Here is a 16,352-nt window from a genome sequence, read left to right on the forward strand (position 1 = left end):
AGGCGAATGGTAACAGAATCCATGGGCATTTTTCCACGTGTTTGCATACCATCAAGGTCCAATGTGTAAGATTCCTCCACAACAATACACAAACACAAAGTCACAAAGTTTTGGTCCAACTGTTGCTCAAAGATTGTTTAAATAATCAGACTGCATCCATCTTTAAGTCAGTGGGCCACACCTTATAGAATAACACTGTGTTTATCTCTATGGGATATAGACAGTATAGAGATAAGCACTGTGCCTATCTCTATGGTATTTAGATTGCATAGAGATGAACTGATGGTTATGATGTAACCCAGGTTTCCTGAGGGGAGACTTCTCTCCCTCATCAATTCCATTACCTAATCCAGCGCAGCTGTTGTGGATTACCACTTTAAGACACTTAATTAGCACCACCTGGGTGTGATTGTTCAGGTGTGGCTGGAACTTTTCACAGTGCACTATGAAAAGTTCCACCTGTCTGGTTTAACTTTTTACAGTGGGCTATTCAGCAAAACCTCTCTCTCTCTCTTTACCACTCTCTATGTCACTCACCCAATTTCAGTTCTCTTACCCAACTTCATGTCCAAGTACTTAGGTATGTTTCAGCCAAATACTACTTCTGGCTAAGTACTTTTAAAGTGTTTTAAAGCACAGAATATACCTTTAAAACTATAAGTACTTGGACAGTAAGTATTATTTGGGTGGAACCTTCAAAACTATGATACTTGGTCTCCGGCTCTACAGATCCATAGTATGGCTCTACTGACTAAGCTGTGTTAACAGGCTGGTTGGCTTAATCATTAACGAACGATTAACTACTCTACTCATGGAACTGACCGACTAATCAGTAACTAATGATTAACTGCTATATTCACGAGCTGACATTTAGTAATCATTAATGATTAACTACTCTACTCAGGAACTTAGATACTAATCATTGACTATTTACTCATTAACTATGATTGACTAATGACAAATTATTCATGAACTACTCATTAACTATTAGTTAATGATTTGTTTACTAGTAACTACTACATTATTTGTGTACGTTATTGTAAAGTGTTACCGAATTTGTTCTTAATTAACTTGGTAACCTGATTAAATAAAGGTTGATGATGATGATGAAGGTTGTTACCTTCTGCCAGCCACACAAGCAAACCTGACACTTCTTCCCATCGACATCTGAACTAGTGGCTTCCACTGACATGTTTTCCCTACTCATAGTCAAATCCGTTCCAGGGTCAATAACTGTGTCAACCATAGGTGAGTCATCTTCCGCCCCGGCCCGCTCTCTCGCAGAGAGGTGTTTTTACAGTATTCAGTGTGACAGTGGCGTAGCTAGGTAGGGTGTAACCAATGGCCTATTTAGCCTTGGCTACTGCCACAATGAGCTGCTAACCCATTGTAACCAGAACATAACCACACACAAAACCAGAAGATACATGTGACTCTGTTTCTGTCATGTTGAAATGCTTCTTTAATGAAGACTTCCCCTTTAACGTCCCTTTCCTAAAGTGCCACTAGATTGTTTTTAGAGGATAAGCATCATGTATCACATAGTATTCAACACATTATGATTATTTTATTTTATTTATTTTCAGTCAACACAATGAATCATAAGTACAGCTTTCATGTATTGGTTGTTTTGTATTTTGGTTGAGCTGATTGTCATGTATGTGATACACACAATTTTGAGATTTCTTTACACACTTTCAATATTGTAAATTGATTTCCCTGTTAGGGATAATAATAAAGTCAGTAAATGAACTAAACTGCTTTGAAAGCGAATATAGGGAACTTGTGTAGCCTTGATAAATACCAGATTGAAAAGGAAAGGCGCCATCTCAAAACCTATAAATAAAAAAAGAGCTATTCTATTCATGGGAAGGGGTGGGTAATGTAGCTAGAATCTGTTAAAAAATAACTGTCAACATCCATAAAACATAGTCATATTTGTTTTGCCCCACCTAAACAAAATAACGCTCTTCAATACATTATAAACTAAAATACAATATAGCCTGTGAAATCCTAAATTACATAGCTTGACCCAAATAATTATTTACATGCGCTCAAAGAATTATGTATACTCTCTTCTAAACAGTTTGTCTTTTCGTAAAAATGGAACACACACACACACACAGACCTAATAACAAGATGTACAGAAAAGAACAGAAACTTGAGCACTAGTTGCTTCTCCAGTTATGACCACATCAGGTGAAACAAACTCAGAGTTAAAAGCTTTTAAAGACTCATGAAATGAAAAATGACTTAATGAAGGGCATTGAAGGGGGGCGGGCCTAGGGAAAAGGGAACATAGATAGCTAGAGATAGGAAAGTCGTAGAGGTCACCGCTTTCATACAGGTAAACAACATATCAGAAATAATATATCCTTTCCTCAAAGCTTCCATTACATTTTCTCAGATGACTGCTCCTAAACCTGCACCACTTATTTCAACACCTGGGTGTGATTTTTTTTCCCTTTCTTAATTGAGATTATCAAAATTATTCATTTTCTGTTGAGTAATCAACTAACCATTTCAGTGCTGCCCGCAAGATAAGCCACTAAGCAGGTAAAAGGGCTTCACCTCAACACTCCTATCAGTGATTCCTGCAGTATCTGTAACAAACAGACGAGTGCAGGTCTGAAGATCAGGCAAGAATCCACCCACCCCCCCAGTACTGGTCTTCTTCAGTGCATCAATATTTCAACCACAATTCCCCATCTAACATCTAATCTGGCAGGGAGCAAGACAAATGTAGACGTTTCAAATCTCATGATGTAATAGAACAGTATAGTTTCACTATTTCTGCTATTAGTCTGCATTTCATAAATTAAATAACAATCCCGTTGGTTATGAAGTCATTTGGGTCTATGGATGGACCGCATGCACCATGTTTTACATAATGCACTCAAACCTAATTTATGATCCATAATAAAGGGCTTATTATTTTTTAAGGGTGTCCAGGGTGTGTGACTGGTCCTTCCTACTGGAAGGGAATGGATATATTTCAATTTAGTTTCCTTGGTTATGTTCATCCACTTGAGAGGGAAACAGGAGAAAACAAGGGGACTTCTCAGAATGAACCCTAACCCCTACTCAGTGTCCTTCAGCTCATGATTCAATATCTCCCATTCTTCATACAGACAGTGTTGCATTAAGACAGCAAACGCGCATGGTATAAACTATAATGCCCAGACTTAACCTTTCTCCTGTCCATCCAACACCAAAACAAATCTCCACAGAAAGTGAATAAGTAACGTATTTGACCTTGGCTAGATAGCATTCACTGAGAGAAAAAAAGTCAAAGAAGTGAAAGAGCAAAGCAGCAGCAGAGGTCATCAGCATACAGCAGAGTTTAGTGTTTATGGTCCGTCCCTGCCATTGACCACTGGAAATACAAAATATAAATAACAGACTTTCTCATAGGTTTGCATTCTTCACTTTCTTCCAGAAACTCACAGGCACTTTCACACACAACAGACACATTTCAACACAGTAGACTTGAAGGCATATGACGGATATGTACATTCTAGGGCTGGGCGATAATCATCATTTATCGTCTTTCAGTAGAATCATAATCGTGATGATACGGCACACATTTCTGCTGTCTGAATTGGTGAGGACATTTGACTTAACATGAGGTATGGTAGGAATAGTATTTGAATATTTCTGTTCCGTTTGACATCGCACCTAACGTTACCATTCAGTTCAATGACATCAACATATCGCCCAGCACTATTCTACTCATACTCCAATCGCTGCCTACATGATTTTGTAAATTAAAAGTGAGAATTTGCAGAAACAGAAATTTCAGGAAATATGGAGACTGGAATAGTGTGACCCGAGAGCATCACAACACACACAATTACGCTAGTGCATCAGTTAACGAGACACAAGACAATGTTAAAGGGGAAAAGGGAAAAAATAAATAAAAATAAAAATAAAAACTAGAATAAAAATGGATGGTTGCGTTTTAGTGTGTATGTGTGCACGCACCTCTATGTCCCTTATATCTTCTGTGTTGTTTTTTCATGCGTGTGTGCGCGCGGGTCTATGTGTGCATAGTGGTTAGTGTGTATACACAGTACTCTGTCAGTGACCATTCATGATTGTCTGTGACGTGGGTGTGGTGGCGGCGGGGGCCGTCGATGACGTGCTGGGCGCTGCGGTGAAGAAGTTGTCCTCTCTCAGCTTGAGATGGTCCGGGAGCTCCAGCTTCGCCTTGGCCTCCTCGATGTCGTCATTGATGGCTGTAATTAGGGCTTCTGTTGAGACGGAGGTGGAGACACGGAGAGAGGGATCAGGAGGAGGGGAACAGAGGGAGGGAAGGATGCAGAAAGATGGAGAGGGAGGCAGGGAGGATAGCAAGGGAGGGAGAGTGGAAGATTAAATCTGGAGGCATGGGTAAACTTGTATCTGGGAAATGCTATCAGACCACTCACACAAAGATGGGAACCTTGGTTTGTGTGTGTGTGTGTGTGTATGTGTGTGTGTGTGTGTGTGTGTGTGTGTGTGTGTGTGTGTGTGTGTGTGTGTGTCTTACCAAGTGAGTCATAGGTTCTTTCTGGACGGATGTAGCCCACCATAACGACGCTGAGAATCTGCCCGTAAAAATCCTCTTTGAACATGTGGATCACATGAGACTCCTGCAATCACAGTTTATTTTTTTAATCTACCAATGTATTTTCTCTATATTTATGTGCTTTAATGCTATTAAACAAGAAGGTGTTAGAATGGGTTGCGTTCAGCTCCACCATTTTGCATCCCCATTTTAATCAAATAAAATGACGAGGGGTACTCTCAAAGACGATGGGATTTCAAGCAAGACGAACCAACTTCAACTCATTTCCTGTCATTTTGGCACGTGGGTTTTGCCCCATGGCTTTCCACGGACACGGCCACTAAGATATTTTCAGCAGGTCTGAGTCTATTGGAGTCAATGGGAAAAGTCAACGTGATCTCAGATTATGACAAATCCCTTCGCCCCCATATTCATTAAAGTAAATATTCGGCCCATTCTACGAAGCCACATACATGTACATATCTTCTGAATATTCTGACACAAAAATGGCATTTTTCAGACAGACAGATCAGGAGAAAATTAAACTTGTTCAAGACCTGTCTCTATCTCAGCAACACACTCTCGTGAGATTTGGCAACAGGAACTCATGTTAGCAGGGAGCGATTAGCTAAAGCTACATGTGAAGTTCCTTGATGTAGTAGCTAAATCTGTGTAGAGAGCTGCGCGGCCTGAAATCTCGGCCCGAGCCCTCCCCGGCCCGTGACATGCAGGCCCGTGCCCGACCCGGCCTGGATGAGTCATGAAATTAATTGGCCCGAGCCCGTTGCGAGGCCCGACATCAATATCACGATATGACGACACATCTCTCTCTCCCTCTCTGTGCATGCTGCCGCGCCGCTGAACTCGTTGGTCCAAAACGTTGCTAGACTGTGTTGCCTAAAGACAAACACTGCAGCTTTCTCTCTGTCTCTCTCTCCCCCTCTCACACACGCTACCGTGGCCTATCAAAATCCACACATATTGTCTCACGTTAGATCGTTTAATTGCCAACAGCAACAATGCCCACAAACTGAAACATTATGTCACTCAAGCATATCGAAATTAAAACAGCAGACTTACCGTTTATAGCTGCATTGAATAACGTCACATTAGTGTCCTCACAATGTATGGTAGATGGGTTCGTTTTGAACAGGTTGAAATGAGCTTTCCCTACTGCAGTGGGGACTGTTTAACTCTCCCCTCGCAAACTTTGTTTTACGTCCATCGATCTTATTTCTCTCTCTCACGACACGGACACGGTTACACGCGGCTTGTTTTGTTGTTGTTTTTTACGCTGACAGTGACAGCATGCTGACTGAACGGTGGATTGTGGACTGGAGTGGCAGACTAACGTCACGGTGAGGGTGTGTGTGTCTGTGTGTGTGTGGCTGTGACTGGGCGAGTGTCTGTGCAGTGTGCGCTCCTCCTCTTTGTCTGACTGCTCTGCTGTGTAAAATCAAGCGAGTAATACAACGTTATTTTATTTAATTATTGAAAAACGGCCCGACCCCGGCCCGGCCCGGACCTATTAATTAAAAAAAAAGAAAAAACGAGCCCGGCCTTGGCCCGTATTGGCAGGCCCGAGGGGCCCGCGAGGGTACCCTCGGGTTTGCAGCTCTCTAAATCTGTGGCTAGAAACATATATTTTTTAATGGAATATCTTAGTTTCAACTGTATTGAGCTAACAAGGGGCAGCTTTGTGTTTATATGTGTGGTTTGTGTGGAGTTTGGAAACTCACCATCTCTATTTCAAGTTAGCTTGCTAGGTCAGCACTATAGCCCCACGTCACCAGGCACAGTCCTCTCACAACACGTCAGGGGAGAGGTGACCATGTGACCATTTAGGAGACTTGCTGCTACCATTTGTTAGAATTGGTGGAGCCTGCGGTGAATCATCTATAGTAATAGAATAACTATGGTACTATATAGGTGCAGCGAAATGGCCACCATAATTGGATACAGAAATTGTGCATCTTAATCTGATCAAGGAAATAACATTAGTGTCTGAAGTGTTTGTGTAAACGGAAGTAGTCCTTCATTATATCTGAACTTTGGCAAAGTGGTGGCACTGGCAGCACAGAAAAGAAGACAATGGAATATAAATTTAAGTTGGAGGAAATGTTAGGGTTTTTCCCTGCCTGTAAAAACTGTTGTGTGACCGTGTTTCATTTTCCTGAAGACATCCTCCATGTACAAAACTAGAACGACCGCACCGCGGATATATGTCTCCGCCAACAAGTGAGCAGTCGACATTCATGTCTGTCCAGACTTTGATGTTTGAGGCAAATTTTATGAAATTCCGTCAAGGTGTTCCAGAGATATGGCGTTAACAAGCATGAAACGAGGTGAGGTCACAGTGACCTTGAACTTTGACCACCAAAATCTAATCAGTTCATCCTTGAGTCCAAGTGGACCTTTGAGGCAAATTCGCAGAAATTCCGTCAAGGCGTTCCTGAGATATCACCTTAACGAGCTTGAAAATGATGTTCAAGAGGTCACAGTCACCTTGACCTTTGACCACCAAAATCGAATCAGTTCATCCTTGAGTCCAAGTCGACGTTTGAGCCAAATTGGAAGAAATTCCGTCGAGGCGTTCCTGAAATATGGCATTAACGAGGTTGGAAATTGCATTCGTGATGTCACAGTGACCTTGAACTTTGACCACCAAAATCTAATCAGTTCATCCTTGAGTCCAAGTCGACGTTTGAGGCAAATTTGATTAAATTCCATCAAGGCGTTCCTCAGAACATCGGACGTACGTACGGACAACCCCAAACCATAATGCCTCCGGCCTGGCGGCATAAAAAGTAAAAATGAGCCAAACTGTGACCTTGATTAATTTACAATGAAACTTTTTCACACTGACCATGGACTTCTTGGTATTTTTGTAGTAAGGGTTCCAGCCGATGCTCATCACCATTTTGTAGATGTCCCCATTATCCACGCAGGCCCAGCCATAGTAGATCCCCGTACACATATCTGCTGGAAGATGTTCCACCACCGAGTCTGGGAAGTTGGCTGGAAATGGGGAGAAAGAAAGAAAGAAAGAAAGAAAGAAAGAAAGAAAGAAAGAAAGAAAGAAAGAAAGAAAGAAAGAAAGAAAGAAAGAAAGAGTGCAACGTCAGCTAGAACAGCACCTGTGGGACTGATAGGATTCAGTGTCGAAGGACAATGAACCTGCTGCCCTACAATGTACAATAGAAACAAGTTTCGGTGTTCATCTCTATACCGTGTCCTGATGGTGCGATTGGTACTTTTTAACCACATGATTTGGGAATGCCCGGGGGTGGTGCGGTTCTGGGAACTGGTGGCTGCTACGCTCTCCACCTCGTTACATGTTACTGTGTCCATAGCTCCGGCAGTTCTGATTTTAGATGAGCTTTCTCAACTCAAACTACAGAAATCTCAAGAGCGTGTTTTTTTGTCTGCTCTTACAGCAGCCAAAAAGATGGTGGCTTCCAGGTGGAAACCGCCACACACACTAACTCTGCGTCAGTGGGTGCTAACTTTCCTAGATGTAGCTTATCTCAAGATGTCTGACATTCAGGCTTTGGACCCAAGTAGTGGAAGATCTTAAAGAGATTGCGACCTGAGTGCAATGTACAAATAGTTACTGTATGTTTTTACTTTTCCTTTGGTCCTGGGGTAGGGTGGGTGGGTTTTTCACTTACTGAATGTTTTTTGTTGTTGCTATCTGTTGTTTGTTTTTGATTGTATATGTAATTGATTGTATTTCTACAGTTTCTGTTTGTTAAAAACCAATAACAATTTTGGAAAAAAAGAGAACCAATGATCTAAACACCAACGTCATCGTTGGGTCGCGGGCGCGTATCCGGTTCGTGGGCGTTGTCAGGCCTGGTCTCAGGGCCACAAACATCTTGTTTTTACCTTTTTAGTCCAGTGTTTAAAAAAAATCTTTTTAAAACGTTCTATCACCTGGATGTCTGAAATGAACTTACACAGACAACCCTTAACACTGTTTTTTAAATGGTGGGAGCGACTTTCCCAAACAAAATTCAAGGCCTCACTTCCCTGAGTCATGCATGGTAAGAAAGTGAAATGCTACTGTATGTACAGGTAAAAAAAATCACATTATTTGTTTAATAATGTATTTTTTATTTCCCCTCCCTGGGATGAAGCAAGTTTTCTTTATAAGGGATTTCCATGAAGGAGCAGCACCATGATTTACAGACAATATACATTTATAGTAGCCTACATTATTATACAACAAAACATACATTATCTCAGTCTTAAATTATGGGCTGTTCAAAGTTTTTGACAGAGAACCAAGGCTGAAATGTAACATTAAATGGACTCTATGTATGCGACTGTGACAATTATTTAGAACAAGTAAGCTTTACATTTTTGCATCTTGTGACCACCATGTGGTTAGTGAAGTATGTCAAGATCACTCCTAAAGTCTGATTTAGCAGCATTCAAATATTCTATACCCCCTTTGGAAAGCCACAAACTATTGTGTGGGGACTGAGAGATTAATTTGACGTCACCGCCCTCGATACTGCAGCTAACAGTCGACATTAATGACAGCAGGGGGTATCATACGCAGTACAGTGACTTCTAGAAATGTGACGTCATCAATACATCACGCCACGTCCGTACCGGGGCACAAATCGATTGTCACTTCTCCCAGATAAACTAACAGCTGTGCCCATCATACCAAGGTCAATGATGTGATGACCTAGCATTACGGCCAGGACCTAGCAGGTCATGTCTGTCTGGTCGTCATCAACAACAACATCATCAACATTACTAGCTTAACGTAATGGCAAATGTCATCAACGTCATCGCTAGTTAAGGTTAAAAACGCAATAACATTACCTGATATCTAGCTGCTATCTAGGTTAATGAAAGCCAATAACGCTAAATTGTGATTAAAGACTCACCAGTGGGAATTCCCAGTTCTTTGCTTCCTCTCCCGAATCCTCGAATGACCTCTCCTCGGCAGAAGTACGGAAGACTCTTCATAATATCGTCTTTATCACTAACGTTTCTAACGTTAGCTTTACCGTTAATCAACACACCCCACAATAACCTCGAACGAAACGCCGATCGGACTGTTAACGTTAAACCTGCCAGCGCTATCCTTAACCCGTCTGTCTGTCAGCTAGCTACAGAGAGAGATCTAACCGGTGCAGAGACCACAGCTCGCCCTTGTGTTTAGCTAAGCTCCACCTAGCTTGAGTTAGCTTAGCTTTATTCCGTAGCGAATTGGCCAAAGTTCAGCTACGCTGTCTGTTTTCTGTTTGTGGCCCAGGAAATGTTAGCTTCCCACCAAGTCTCTGCCGAGAAACTGTTGTAACGTTACAGTAAACAAAAGCTGACAACCTACAGCTGTCATTTAGGTCCACTCGCGGTATGATGAAATGCAGTGTTCTTGGCACGCAGATGATAACATGTGTGCTGTAGATATGTAGAAGCAGAAGCAGTGGGGCAACGCGTCGGTTGATGACGCCATGGACCGCGTGACCAGGTTGTGTGCGTGTGTGTGTGTGTGTGCGTGCGTGTGCGTGTGCGTGTGTGTGTGTGTGTGTGTGTGTGTGTGTGTGTGCGCGTGCGTGCGTGCGTGCGTGCGTGCGTGTGTGTTTACATTCGCTGTGTTGGCGCATTGCTGCCATCGCCCGGATGAAATGAGAATGACTGTTTTCATGTTTCAGGCCAGTGGTGTGTCCAGGCTGTTATGACTGCGTGGCCGAGGCGGGCACAGAGACTCAATGCAGCGTGGCACAGGTCCCACTGCTGTGTGGGTGTTGAAAGGACATGTTTTAATCACATTTTAGATTTAACTGTTGGAGGTTGTGTTTTTGACCCAGTTTCCACGGAGCGGGGGTTGGTGGGTGTCTGGGGTTTGGGTAGGATGTCCCCAGCAAATTGATGAATTGTTATTATTAATTAATTTACAAGAAGTTAATTTATATGTTTATGGAAGGAAAACATGAAGAGAAGGTAAAGGCTGCCCATCTGCATTACCGACATTGTAATGATATAAAGCGGGTTGAAAATGGGCAAAGCCTTCCCATAAGGTGACATACATCCTGACAGCCAGGTTTGTCCTTAATTCCATTTCAATGGCTCCATTTAAAAAATATATTATCCTACCATCATCCCTTTTTCATAAACCTTGAGAGTGATGTCTACTCTACATCACTACATCTCAGCATTTTTCATATCAAGGACCCCTAATTTGGTGCGCATCAGGCAGTAGTGTAGTGGTGGCTGGAGAAGTGCAGGTACACTCTTATTAATTAATACACAGGACAAGATGTTACTATCCCTTGTGCCAAAATCAGAGGAAAAACACATTTAGAAGCCCAATCCAGAATAAAACAAGCTAACAGGCTAACAAACTAATAAACAAGACACAAATCACCAGTTACCTACCCTAGCCAACAGCAGTATGAAGCACGTCATTGGGGTTTTCAAGTGGGCACCTTCCTTCACCGACGTTTCGTTAAGTTAGGCCCACGACACCTCAAGAAGGCTTAACGGTGTAATCCAGCTTCCTGGAAACACCCCCCTCCATGCTACCACCGCACAACTGCATATTACCTCACTATCTAAGCCTAGCTATCCAGGTCGGTTCGGTATGACATTCCTGACTACACCACCACTGTCAATGATTCAGCCCTGTTGATGCGGACCGTCAATCATGACCAACAACAAACAATCAATCTGACCTTAGCGAGCTCCCCAGCTAGCATGTTTCCTCCTTATCCACAGCCATTCACTTGCTCGTTCTGCTGCCTGAGACATGTTGCTAACCGCAAGTTTCAGGCTCCGTCCCCGAATGCCCAACTCAGTTAGTAAGGCAATAACGGACTTTGCCACAAAACCACGGCAGCCCACCTCTACAGGCCGCACTCGAGCCCTCCAACCTCGCTGCTCTGCCTCTGCTGCCATTTCAGCATACCTAGCTTTCTTGCGCTCATAAGCCTCCTCAACTCGATCATCCCACGGGACTGTGAGTTCGATAAAATAAACTCTCTTCTCTACCTCAGACCACAGTAACAAGTCCGGACGTAGCCGGGTGCTAACTATATATGCTGGGATGACTAGCTATTCATTCAAGTCAACCCTCATTTCCCAGGCTCCACCTACACTTAGCTGCCCTAACTTGTGCCTGACCTTAATTGGTCTAATCTTTTCTCCCTCACGTACAAATTTGATCTGTCTAGTCTCTTTGCTAGCAACTAAAGAATTTACTTCTAGCCGCTTTTCCTCAACTGCAGCTGCCAAACATTTCAACACCTGGTTGTGATGCCAGGTGTATCGCCCCTGGGAGAGACTGACCTTACACCCTGACAGTATATGCCTCAGTGTACATACACTAGAACACAACGGGCAGGCACCATCCTCGCCCAACCACTGATTTAAGTTCTGGGGAGATGGCAGCACATCATAAGTAGCCCCTAGAATAAATCTAATTCTGCTGGCCTCCATGCTCCACAACTCTCTCCACTTCAACTTTCTCTTCTCTACACTCTCCCAGTTCACCCACTGTCCTTGCTTTGCCTGCGACACTGCCTTAGTACATCTTACTGCCTCCTCTTGCCTATGTACTTCTTCAACTACCATCTTCCTCTTTTCTATTGCTGATGCCTTGTTCCACACAGGTTTCCCTATGCACAACCCTAAGCCTCCACGCCCATGCTGCACCTGACCTATCAATCAATCAATCAATCAATCAATCAATCAATCAATCAATCTTTATTAGCAGACACAAGGTCCAATATAAACACACAGTAAAAAACAGAAACACAACATCAAACAATTACACAATTAACATCAGCACATCAAAAAATACTACAATAAGAGCCTGTACCAATGAGCCCAAGTGCTGGACTGATACTTAATTGCACTAAGACTGGGCTGAGTCAGAAGCAAGATTATGATATTCTGAGAAACATTCAGACGACAAATAAATTTATAGGTCAGGTTTCTCAGTAGGGCATGAAAGGTATTGACCCCTACACCACAAAACATTTCACTGGCACTACAACACCTTGGCCTCCCAAGCAGTATTCTCATACAGTCATTGTAGGCCACCTGCAGTTTCTGAATGCTAGCCTGCTTAAACTTGACCCACAAGGGGGCAGTATAAAGCGATGTACAATAGGCTTTGAACAGGGTTATCTTAATCTCTTCAGAGCAGAAATAAAACTTCTTTCTCAGCATATTTGCTTGTGCATACAACATGCGTCGCTGTCTATACATGTCATCGTCATCACTCATATGATCATTAATGATGTGGCCCAGATATTTAGTACTGCTACATACATCCAGCACATGTCCTGACAGATAAAAGGATGGGAAGGAGATGTCCCTATCATCTCTTGTCCTGAAGATCATAATGACACTCTTTTTAGCATTGTACTTTACATCAAACTGTACACCATAGTCAGAACAAATATGTAGCAGCTGTTGGAAACCCGCACTGCTTGGCGACAGTATGGCCAGGTCGTCAGCATACATAAAGTGATTAATGACAGTGTTACCAAACACACATCCAGTTCTACAGCTACTGAGCTGCACAGAAAGGTCATTCATATAAAAATTAAAGAGCACAGGAGAAAGAAGCCCTCCCTGACGGACACCATTCCCAACCCCAAAAGGAGCAGGGATATGATATCCCTGTGTCTAAGAGCTGACTGTGCTTGCTGTACTGCCTCCTTTGGGTTCCACTTCCTCCCTGTTTTAACTGTGGGCGCTACACTCCTAACCACTGGATCCTTTGACTGAGTCAGAGTCATTTCCAGTCTAACCTTAGCACACTTGAACTCCTCTGTCAGGCTAGATAATGGCAATTCCAATATGCCTTTCCCATATAAGGCTACACTGCTTAGGCAGCGTGGGACTCCGAGCCATTTTCTAATGAATGAGTTAATCATCCTTTCTAGCTTTTCTACCTTTGAAAGGGGAACCTCATACACTGTCAGTGGCCACATCAACCGAGGCAACAATCCAAACTGCAAACACCACAACTTTAACTTTCCTGGGAGCCCTGACTTGTCTATACTTGAAATACCTTGAATCATTTCTTGCCTCACCTCCTCAAACTGTCCCTTATCACTGATACTTGCATCATACCATCTTCCCAAACTCTTGACTGGTTTCTCTAACACTGTAGGCACCACCTCATCATTTATAACAAACTTCTTATCTACTACCCTCCCTTTAATGATTGAAATACCCAGACTTACTTGGCTTCACTTTCATTCTAGCCCACTGCAGATTACTATTTAACTTATCCAACAATCACAGTTTAAAGTTCTACATAGGCTTCACTTATCGGCGAGCAAGCTGGCCAAATTATATCCTGGTTTAGACCCAAACTGTATTAGGTGCAGTCGAGACCCAGCTACCCTCAGTCACATGTTCTGGCTGTGCCCCAAACTGACTCCACTCTGGACAGGTGTATTTAACACATTTTCGTTTATGTGCGACAGAGTCATTGATCCCAATCCATTGACCGCTCTGTTTGGTGTAGTCCCACAGGAGACATCAATTCCAACTCACCAAGCTGAAGCTATAGCATTCTCTACATTACTGGCTAGACGTCTAATACTCTTCAGCTGGAAGAAGGTTAGGGCACCATCCCACAAGCGCTGGGTACAAGAGGTGTAATGTCCCATCTCAAACTAGAACAGCTTAAACACACTGCCCGAGGCTCCACCCAGAAGTACAGTAAGATCTGGCAACCGTTTCTGTCCTACTTCGAGACGAAGTTCTCTCAGGTTATAGAAGCGTAGCTGCTCCCCCCCCCTTCCTATCCTACATTTTGTTTTGTTTTGTTTATTCGTCAATTGTACCTTGTGTATGTATGTATTTGTGTTCTTGTCCTGACTGGTTTAATGTAATTTAATTGTATTGGTTTTGAATTATTGAGTAGTGTTGGTATTGTTGTGGGTTTGTTTTTGTTTTGTCCTGTTCTGTCTGTGTTAATTTGGAGAACGGAGTGCTTTGAAAAACCAATAAAAACATTTGAATAATAACTTATCCAACAATCTGCTAGTACATGGAGCGGTTGACGTCATAGTCGTCATGTCATCCATGTGTGCCCTAATTGGAGGGAGCCGCAGCCCTCCCTCCCTTATAATTTATGGGAAGGGGGGCTTTCCAGGCCTCGCTGTCCCCCCCCAGTTCAGTCCAACGTGTTTCTGTGTGTTTCTGCCGGGGGGAATTGTTTTCTTGGAAGGATCTCAAATGAACGGATGGGTGTTTCATTATGTTCATTTCACTAGTAGTGCGTGTGACTCAATAACATGTTGACAGAGAGTCTGAAACATGGAGGGGGGGAAATCCAACCCATCCTTCAGGTCACTAAGTGAAAACAGTGGTGGAGCTGGATTGGGCAATATCATATGTGTCTGTGTCTGCCAAATGAAACGCACTTTGATTTCAGCGTCAACAGCTTTTCATTTTCCATCCGTGGATAGATTCAATAGAGGACCCGCGTGATGACTAGATCTGATCAACGTCCCATTTAACGGCAAAAAGGTTGCTTTCAATTCTCATTGATGTGATCTGTGACTTGAAAAAGCATTTACACATTTATTTTATTTTATAGGGGCCAGATACAGTCTACATAGAGAATTGTAGAACAAATATAGGGTAGCTAGTGGGGGGGGGGGGGCGAACTGGGGCAAACTGGTAGCCCCCCCCCCCCTCCCCCCCAGAGCAGCTGCGAGCGACCTTATAATTTATGCCCCCAATTTTTTTAAGCGGGCTGTCCAGCAAAGTATTTCATCCTGTGTTATAGACATATGACTACTCTTGCATATTTAGTTAACTGAAAAATGGACCAGTATTTGCACATTGTCACTTAACTCATTCAGTGCCAGCCACTTTTGGAGAACGGATGCTCCCAGTGCCAGAGTTTTCAGAGCGTTTTCAGTGATTTCTCGAGGCCCACAGAATATTGTGTGATATTACTATGTAAACACCGAACACGCACAAGAACGAGCTGGCTCTATTGTATCATCAGCAAAAAAAAGTTTATTGATACCATTTTCCGTTCTTTAGTTATGAGCCGGAGAAGATAGGTTGTTTTCAGCGTTTTCAGGCTTTTCAAATTATTAGCTGAGATAATCCGCCTTTTGTGAAATGCAGCATTTCAAGCACATTCACTGAGTCTGAAGATAATATTTTCTGATGTAGTGACGTAGTTGTTGTGTGATGCCCTGCGTGCACCACCCCCCTCCCCCCCTCCCCCCGTAAACTCCTCCCCACACTGCACACAGCCTCACGCAACCATTATATTTTCGGAGTGCTGCGTTTGTGTGTTGCTGTCGGCTCTCAGCGCCACAGCAGGGAAGAGCCAACCCGGATTGCTGAATGGTTTGGCGTCAGGGGCTGCTTTCCTGGCTGCTAATCGGTTGGAGAAACTATACAGACAGACAGACAGACAGACAGGGACAGAGGGGCTCAGTTGTGAGCGCGGATTGACTCCTGTTCGGAGCCAATGTCAGCTCCCGCGACAGAGCAAATGGCTCTGGGAGCATGCATCGGGTTGTCTTTGATCCACGGCTTTTAGGCTGTTTCTCGGACCTGTCTCTAATCTGGACTGCACCGAGCAAGCACTGTCGCCACCTAATGAGTCCGTAAAATAGGTTATACACCTCCAATAGCTACTATAGTTGTACAGGAGCTGCGGAAGGCTTTGATCGACGTCCCACCGTCAAAAAACGCATTGGACGTCGAAGGACGTCCGTGGCATTCTACGTCACTATTTAATTGGACGTCGAAGGACGTCCATGGCATTCAATGAGTTAACTTCTACTGCTTG

General features: G+C 43.2%; 1 protein-coding gene across 1 annotated transcript; it reads right to left on the reverse strand.

The window, feature by feature from the left end:
- Window positions 1–1,616: 1,616 nt before the first annotated feature.
- rfk (riboflavin kinase) lies at window positions 1,617–9,939 on the reverse strand. The gene is made up of 4 exons (XM_083645133.1): window positions 9,454–9,939; window positions 7,416–7,567; window positions 4,532–4,634; window positions 1,617–4,253 (listed from the first exon to the last, which is right to left on the reverse strand). Exons 1-4 carry the CDS (start codon window positions 9,533–9,535, stop codon window positions 4,081–4,083), a joined length of 510 nt encoding a protein of 169 aa, XP_083501259.1. The 5' UTR covers window positions 9,536–9,939; the 3' UTR covers window positions 1,617–4,080.
- Window positions 9,940–16,352: the final 6,413 nt, after the last annotated feature.

The sequence above is a fragment of the Poromitra crassiceps genome (assembly GCF_964638095.1).
Source record: "Poromitra crassiceps genome assembly, chromosome: 10".
Lineage (NCBI taxonomy): Eukaryota > Metazoa > Chordata > Actinopteri > Beryciformes > Melamphaidae > Poromitra > Poromitra crassiceps.

Excerpts from the sequence above, each read along its gene's own strand:
- rfk (XM_083645133.1), bottom strand. The coding sequence starts at position 9,535 with ATGAAGAGTCTTCCGTACTTCTGCCGAGGAGAGGTCATTCGAGGATTC. Across the intron at positions 7,568-9,453 it reads AGAACTGGGAATTCCCACTG|CCAACTTCCCAGACTCGGTG; the intron begins GTGAGTCTTTAA and ends CCCCATTTCCAG. Across the intron at positions 4,635-7,415 it reads AAAATACCAAGAAGTCCATG|GAGTCTCATGTGATCCACAT; the intron begins GTCAGTGTGAAA and ends CTGTGATTGCAG.